General features: G+C 37.1%; 1 protein-coding gene across 1 annotated transcript in view; it reads right to left on the bottom strand.

Moving 5' to 3' along the window:
• Positions 1–2,506: 2,506 nt before the first annotated feature.
• Positions 2,507–9,112, bottom strand: part of diaph3 (diaphanous-related formin 3) — a gene marked incomplete at its 3' end in the record, with an annotated part of 107,344 nt that continues 100,738 nt past the window's right edge. The window contains exon 4 of the mRNA XM_016548716.1: positions 2,507–2,637. Coding sequence (XP_016404202.1) covers positions 2,507–2,637 — 131 coding nt within the window. The remainder of the gene's footprint in view (positions 2,638–9,112) is intronic.

Genomic DNA, 9,112 nt, shown 5'->3' with positions numbered 1-9,112 from the left:
ACATTGGCAGGTACAATCGTCACCGTTGTGGGCGCAGGTTAAATGCTCAATTTGACTCTGATGGGATGAAAATTTATAAATAATTAATATTATTAGTTACGCCATTAGGTAACAAGAATACACACATACGCAGTATCTCTGTGTGTGTGTGTGTGTGTGTGTGTTTAATGCCAATTTATGATACCTAATGCATTAACTACAGTGTACGAATTTAATCTTATTATAAAAACCAATACCAACAATTTTAACCATAATAATAGTGGCTAATGCCAATATGGTCATCAATTTACTGTGCATCTCTTGGCCAAAATTAACAATAAGAAGCAACAATCTCAGAATGAGGCCATTTTCTTAGCCTCTAAGGAAAAGAAGAAACTGACATAAATGGTAAAATAACTTCCAATGTAGGCCAATATCAGCCTTGACTGCATGTGAATATCAACATCCAGACCTTCCAACAGGGAATAGCTGAGAGGGACCTGTGGGGATCCTAGTTATGATAAAATACCATATGTCCATTTTCATTAGGGAATTGTCACGGCCTTCTCTTGTTTCTTATTGCAAAGCATGGAAAATAGAAGTTCACGGTAATGAGGCTACATGGACCAGTCATGAGAAATTCCTCTATATTCCCTTGCCACTGTAAAATACTCATCAAGGCCCTCACAACCTAAAATACAGGCTAATCTAGCCTTAATGAAAAAAAAACTGAGTGTCTAAATGTTGTACATTTCCACTTGACTGAGCATTTGCACTCTATGAACTTTTTTAGCAATTAATCAACATTTACTAAAGTCTTTGTTACCTATCCTTATTTCGGCTTTATTCATTCCACAATGTGACCTATAAAAATACGACACTGCAGGTTTTCATCAGCATACACAAATAAAACAACTTTGTGTCATACTGGCAATGGCAAAAACACAAATTAAAAAAAGATTGAAATGTTTGGAGAAGTTTTAACCTTGCGCATGAACAAATGATAAGGCGCCAGGTGTGAGTAATGTTCAGGCTACACTCTCCACGCAAGGTCAGCCATTGCTCTCCGATTGTGGATCATTCCGCCTGTGACATTCACGGCCATAACGAACAGCTGCATGTGCCAGAACGACGTTTGGGTGCTAATAGAAATCATGACATTTCATGAATTATGCCAATAAAGAATGCAGCGCTGATAAAAAACAGTTTAACACCGACTCTCCTGCTCAAACGGGCTCTCGTCTTTCCCTCTCTCCCCTCCTTCATCACCACAGATGAGGTTTATTTTTTCCGTCCACAGCCTTTGAAATTGGACACACTGATTAGTGTGGTCTGTCAAATTAACTTTAACCACCGGTAATAACTTTATCTGCACGCACACACTGGGCTTTCTAACCCACTTATCTATTGGATTTTTTGTGATTGGAATTTTTTAAAAAAAATGTTTTAGATGAAAAGGACACTGGACTAAATGAGTGTCCTAAAGCAACGCACTCATGGTGCTGGGTCACAGGTCTAGGGTCACATTTTCAGACCAATTAGACAATGTCTTGTTAAGAGTTAGTGCCCAGATTACAAAGCAAATCATTTTGGACCCCCGACCATTGCATAGCTAAAAAAAAACTAAACTTTGTTTAGTCACTTATTTGAAATTTGCAGGCTTCAATGTATTCTTACAATTTTTGAAAGATCAAGAAAAAAAATATTTTAAAAAACTATAAAAGCCACAATAAAACAAAATAAAATATTTCCAAGGACAACAGAATTACATCAACAGTCGCAACACCATAAGAATAAAATATGCATTTTCTCTCATATCAACCTTTTTCTCCTGTCATTGCACACTTACAACCACTGCCTGCAGCATTGCGTCTCTCTGTGAACTGCATTTAAAACTATGCTTTTAAAGTAGAGTAGTTTAATGGTCACAAAAAAAGGAAAAAAGTAAAGCCTATTAAAAAAAAAAAAACTCTTCAAAAATTGTTTATCATCTTCACCCTCCTGGAGAGGCCTCTCTGTCATGTTTGCGGTACAAATGCAGACAAACAGCAGGAGAGCTCGTCGCAAACGGCATCAAACAATTAAGCGGTAGGAGAGAAAACCTGGGGCGACATGTTAATCAGTAATACATATTAATGAATGCCAGCGTGCAATGCTGCTCTAGCTTGAAATCACAGGGCACGCCGCTGAGCTACACACCAACGGGCAAGTGTCAGAGGTCAGATGTGGCAGGTGGCTAGGCTGGATAGTTCAGTGTGTGTTTGAGTATTCAGCGAGTTATCAAGCTGGCTTATCAAGTTTGAGATGTGAGTAAGAGTTTGAGGATGCCTTCCAGAGGAAAAGTGTGTGTGTAACCTGAGCAGGTTTCTACAAAAACTGCAAAAATATCCTGCTAAATTACATGAGTCCGAGAGAAACAGGAAAACTCTGAAGCAAGAAAACTTGACTAACATTATATATGAAATTTAATGGTGTAAACTACAAAAAATACATAAATAAATAAATAAAAGTTCCTTTAAGTAAGTACCTGACTGGGTTGCTAGTAAGTGACACTCTGAGGGAGTCCAAACAGGCAAACAGTCTCTCATCGGTGGCACCACATTTCAGTTCACTCAGAAACTCCTGAGGAGAGATCTGACTGCTGCTCCTCAAACTACCCTGTCAGAGAAAAACAGAGAAAAAAAAACATATTAGATGGTCACTAACATTGTCAAATCCTTTTGTAGATTTCGTTTTACCCCATTCAAGGAGATTGGAGCTTTAACTGCATAAGAAGCAGCTGCCCAGGGGCAGTAGCAAGATGGCTGCAGAGCAAACGTGCCTTAAAAGAGACTAAACTACACATTTACAAGATTGCGTCATTGTTTTTAAAACTTTAAAGCAACAACTTCTACATAAATTCACAATGAATGAGCAACAAATGCCTTTTTAATTATTCTTTGAAAAGAAAATATTTTTGTGACTTACAAGCAATTATTACCCTCATTTTCAAACTACTGAATATTGATCATATTCTTCAAACTTCTTTTATTACTTTGAAAGGCTTTCACATTTTGAGAAGCCAGCAAATAAACATGACAAAACGAGTGGTTGCCGCCTGCCAAATTTGAGATTAAGAGCTCCTACAATTGACAAACAAATTCCACAAAGAGTCCTGCCTGTTTAATTACGGACTTAACAAAACTGCAATTACTAGAAATTAGTTGGCAAAACTTGTACTAAAACATACAAGACAAAAACAAAAAATAAATGCAAATACCTATTGCACATTACAAAATGAACAAAGTTAGTCAGCGCCCTTATTCTAATAATAGATTTGTTCTACTTATTCCACGTCAAGGTAGAACACAATGATAGAAGATCAACAAAAACAAAAAAAAGTAAACAAGAAAAGTCAGGAAACCTCCATACCTTCCAATGACGTTTAATATCCTCTAACATAAATATCTAACAGAGATTGACATTTTTGTCTTCTATTTTTGAGCCAGTAGGCCGTTTATGATGAGAGTGTGTAATATGACAGATATGACAAAAATCACATAAGAAAACATTTACGCCCTTCCAATTTCTCATTGTTCGAGGTTCTCAAAGCCACTGCATGTTAATGAGGAAATTGATTATGTGTGATTTATCTTTCTGATTTCCTCTCTCTGAAGATGCGGAGGGTAAAAATTGCTTTTGCTTGCTTCCACACATTTTTACACATTTCAAGTTATCTTGCACACTGGGCTGGGCAATATACAGGTATTGAATATATGTGTGCAAGGTCATGGTTAGTAGTGGTGCAGAGTTAAAATAATTTAAGGCAAATACAATACTGTTGTTTCAAAAGCAAGATCAATCACAAAGAGCCCTTAGTGCAGGATAAACTGGGATGTTACAGTACATCAAGTACAGTCAAGATTTACATTTGCATTTTTCTTTAAGTCATTGTAATTTTCTATACTGCCATTTAGCCATACAAGATAATTTCAGTAATGACCTTTGAGGGAACCCTTTGGAGGGAACATATAATTCATATACATTCATACTCATTCATACATACATATTTAATTTTTACATTACAAAAGTGTCAACCGTTTCACCTCTAGTGCATGTTGGGCAGTGTGGTTTATGTGGTCGTGTGTGACTGTATTACTTATGTACAAACTGCAGCATCTGTGCTGTGTTTTTCCACAGAGGGGGGATCAAAATATATTTAAGACCTAAGGGAAAGTGTTGGCCGCTTTGAATGTACAACAAACAGCACATACACACAGACAGGATGAGAGGAATTCAGACTAGTCAAAAGGAGAGGAAGGGCAGAGTAAAATGGCTTGTTTTTGTTGTTTTTAATCGAGACCTGCAGCATGCTAACCAGCATCAGGCAACTCACTCCAATCAGACAAGTAAGTGATCTATATGTCCATTCAACTGTCAGTTTCTCTTGTGCTTCATATCTTATACACTCTGTTCTCTACATATACATTTTTTATTTTCTAACCAGGAATTGTTGATTCTTGCAGGCAGGACACAAACATGACAAGCGGGAGACGGACATGCAGCAGCAGCAGGTCATTACACCACAGGATCAGCCCTCCTTATCCTACCCATGGTGCACGGGGCCTGTGGGCTGCTGCCCTGACTGTCCCCTCCGCAGGAGACGGAGGTCTTAATCATCACATACAAGAGATACAGCTGCTTCCACTGAAAGACTCTCCGCCCATCCCTTGTTCTCTCTCTTTACTATCCTGTCCTTCCTTTATAGTTCTCCCTTTATCACCATGGTGACTGCTTTTTGTGACTTGATAGCTAAACCTTCAGCAAATCCAAGTCAAAATATCAACCCCACAACTATATCTGGGGTTTCAGAAGAGATTATGGCTGTTTAGATGTTGTTTTAAAAAATAATGAGAGCCAAAGGAAGAAAATCATTATTTTTCAAGTTTTCTTTCTTCGAGTGTTTCTTTTAAAAACAGGATTTCGGTTTGTGTTCCGAGTAGTTTATCCCATTACTCCTGTTACATGTTAATTAAAAATAGCATTAAAAATCCTGTGGACAACAAATGATAAAAGTATAGGATAAGGGGGATGCTCGCTATGGTTGGGTATCGAAAACCAGTTCCATTTTAGAACCGGTTCCAAATTTCCAAGAACCGGGTATTCGATAAGACGCGTGCATTTCGATTCTGCTTAACGATTCCTGCGTTCGCATTTTAATGTGATTAAAAACGATTTAAGTGCAGAAACGGAAAAAACTTGCGCCCTGTTTGCGTGCAGCGCACACGAAGCGCGCGCAGCACAGAGAACAAAGGTCGCGGTACGGGTTCCCGGTTTGTGTCCGTTCTCGAACCGTTCCGTGTATTTCCACTGTAGAAAGGGTTGTTCCGGGCCGAAACTGACTTCTTTCATATTTGTCGACCAATATGCAGAAAACTACGTCAGTATATCATCATAAAAACAGCCGTTTTTGTCTTACGTGAATGTAAACAGATGAGAAAGAAAAACACACATGTACAGTATTTTTAGATCTGCGTGCGTTCGGTGTTAAAGAGACAGCTGCCTAATAAACGCGCTGCCTGTCATTAATGTTAATCAAAGAACAAAAGAAAATCATTCACTGATCTTGACTGAATATATTTAATAACTTTAATTGATTAATCTATATTTTATTCATGAAAAGAAAACTATGCAGTGTTTTTAAACTTTTAATTACCTTTTCTGTACCTGAAATTTTGTTCAGTTGTATTTATTTATGATATTGCTAACTGATTTGTTTGTTCCTATCTTATTACTGACTGTTTACTTGTCTTTAACACTTTAATATTTGAAATTTATATTAATCTAGTTGTTTTTGCTGTGGTATTTTTTTTTAAAGCATAGGCAAAATTCCTCTTGTAGTGTTCTGTAGGCTGCTGATTTTTGCTCGTGTTATTCAGCTGCAACAGAATGCTTTGTAAAAAGACAAAATAAATGTTTGACATCTAAATGTTTGACTTAATTTTCTTTTATATTGGATTTTTTATCTTATTGGAATTGAAACTAGGAATCGATAAGCAGAATCAGAATCGATAAAATTCAAACGATACCCAACCCTAATGCTCGCTCAGGATCAAGCCTGCTCTTTGAAACCAAAGCATTATCCAAACAAATCTTTAAACATGAATATGGCTCGCAGCTGCAACATCAAAGAATGAGAGTCTCGCATTAAGAGGCCAAGTCATGATCTCACAGCAGAAGCTCCAATCACCTGGTGGCGACTTCTGTCAGGAATCACAGGAACGAAGGTAAACATCCTGGAGCTTGCCCTGGGTCACAGATCGACCTTTCTGCTTTGTGCTGAGCCCTCCAAGCCTGACAACAGGCCAATTACATCAACTCTGTGCAGGTTATGACATTAACGAACCATGAAGCTAAGTTTCCTTAGGTAACTGTAGCTATCACTCCCCTTAAGGTACTGTGAACCTGATTCTCATTAGTTAGTGGTGTCATTTAGCAGACAGTTTCATACAAAGTGATTTACAGTACACTAATTGACGAGACCGTCCCACTGAAACAACCAGGGCTAAGTGCCATGCTCAAGGGCAAAATAGTAATCAACGCAACATCAGCAACTTCTAGGTCCCTAGTGGGATCAAACCAGTAACTATTAAGTTAGCGCTACCATAATCTCAATGAAGTTTAGTGGTCTAGACCAGGGGTTTTCAACCATTACAGAACTAGGACACGCCCCACCCAGACTAACAGTCAACCCAGGAACCTCCAGTTTTTCAAATAAGCAAAATCAAATAAATATTTAAGATAAATAAATACATACATAAGAAAAATACATAAATATTTAAAATAAATAAATGCATAAATAGCGTAAAAACGTATCAAAAGGTCAAACAAATGAAGGAAAGAACTAAAAGAGCAAAAGAACTAAAGAAAGACAACAAACAAACAAATGAATTAGTGAACAAAAGAGCAAATGAATGAAAGAGAAAAAGAATGTAAGAATTAAAGAAAGAACAAAAGAACTAAAGTAAGAACAAAAGAAAGAACCAACAAACAACTCAACAAACAAATGACAAAGAATGAAAGAATGAACAAACATAAGAAAGAGCAAAAAGAGTGAAAGAACTAAAAGAAATATGGTTGAAAACCCAGGGTCTATTCTCTAACTCTGTATACACTGGCTTGGCTTGCATGAGATATCATTATCCAGAACAGTTCAATAGGGTTGACTTAACTTTTATAAAGAATATCTCTTTGGATTTGAGACTTTAGTCTTTGCAACTTTACAGATCTTCTTTATGCACCAAAAGCTTGTAACACTCCAAAGAGAAAGGAAAAATTAAAATCGCATCATATGACCCCTTTAAAGTTTATATTAAAGCCTTTTGAGCATCATCAGACTGAACTTGAAAACTCTGTTAGATGATTTGTTTGTTCTAATAATGATTTTGGCAAGCTCAGCCCATCCTCTGCTTTTCCTGTCTGCTCTGTCCTCTGCAATATTGTCTAGAATTACATGCAAGCAGAAAACAGCAGCGCATAAGCAAATGTCAGACATACTTAGGGAATTGATCATCCATTTAAAGGACAGGTCACACATGCCTCTAAAATGCCAGAGCCTCTCCCATCCAATCAGGGTGGAGAGCAAGTGAAAAACATAATCAAAATGTCCCATCAACCTGTTCAGCTTCCTGTGGTTGTGATTATTAACACTGTGTTCTGGCCGAATGTCACAACATGTTGGAGTTTCAGAGCCAAGAAAAGTCTCTGAAATGATGGTGCCTTATCTGCCATTGATCCACAGATATGATTATGATGAAGGATATCTAAGATGATAAAAATGAGAAATCTTAAAATAATTTAATAAATAAATAAATAGTGCCCGCTTCTAAAAAAAAAATTTAATCTCTCTAGTCATGTTGGTTTCATACATTGAAAAAAATAAATAAATAAAACATTACAATAAAAAAAAAAAAGTTAAATAATTAAAAACAGATATTTTGCATGTCCACCTTTTTCCTGAACACGGAAGTCTCACCCGACTAGAAAGATGCTTTACATTTCCGGTCTCTGGTGTTTCTGGTCAAATTAACATTTTCCCAGCTGAAAATATAATGTTAAACCTATGAAAATGTTTTTAAAAAGCACATGGCACCACAGTTTCATCACCTTAAAGTGCACTGTAACCGATTTTTGTAATTTGAACAGTATTTTACTGTAATGTATACAGTAGAGCAAGCTAACATTATTCATCGTGTCCTTTTTCATGTCGGGAGTTGGAGCCTTTTTTTATGACTGACGGCCGGAATGTAGAGCCCTGCACGGGTCTCAAATATAGGCCCTAGCCCGGCCCTAGCCCGGCCCTGGCCCGAGACGCTCAGGCCCTAGCCTGTCTTGTCTGACAGCTTATCAGAATTACCGGCCCGAGCCTGACCCGAGCTAGTCTTTTTTTTTTTTCCCCTTCTCCCAAAACAGCTTACTACTGTTTTTGCTATTAAAATAGTTCAGTTTTGTATGTAATGTCAAAGTGATTATGGAGTTTATATGAATGTATGTCTGAGGGGAACTTACTGTCTTTAGAAAAGTTTAGATGGTATTTTTTTCCTTTTCATCTTGCCTCTGTATAATGCATATTAAAGTTAATAAGTGCAGCGCTGCTTTGTTTACAGCGGAAACCAAGGAAACGCTTTAAGTGCCACCTGCTGGCAGAGAGTGAATCTGCGTTTCATTCAGCTCCGCTGTTTCATGCCGATATTGTTATGTATAGTTTCAGAAAACTGAAGTTGAAACTCAGCGAATACTTGCCTCATAGACTTGCTAAATATATCTATAGAAAGCTTTAAACTATTACTTTAAAACTAAATTAAAATCAAAAACTATTTTTAAGGATTTTATAAAATCCGTAAATATGCATTTCTCTCTAAAGGCGCGTCCATTGAGGAGATGGCGTGTCAGGATCATCTTTGCGACACAGAACGTTCAGATGTAGTATATAACGTTTTTATTAACGTCAAAGTGCATACAGCACCAACTAGTTTGACAGTTTTTACTGTCAAAATGACTGAAATTGTACAAAACACCACAAACTCATTTTTACTATATTTTATTTACACTACCAGTCAAAAGTTATTGAACAGTAAGATTTTTAATGTTTCTT

Source organism: Sinocyclocheilus rhinocerous, unplaced genomic scaffold (assembly GCF_001515625.1).
Source record: "Sinocyclocheilus rhinocerous isolate Xijiao unplaced genomic scaffold, SAMN03320098_v1.1 scaffold1275, whole genome shotgun sequence".
Lineage (NCBI taxonomy): Eukaryota > Metazoa > Chordata > Actinopteri > Cypriniformes > Cyprinidae > Sinocyclocheilus > Sinocyclocheilus rhinocerous.
Note: the sequence above shows the minus strand (reverse complement) of the source record. Positions and strands in the feature narration are given on the sequence as shown.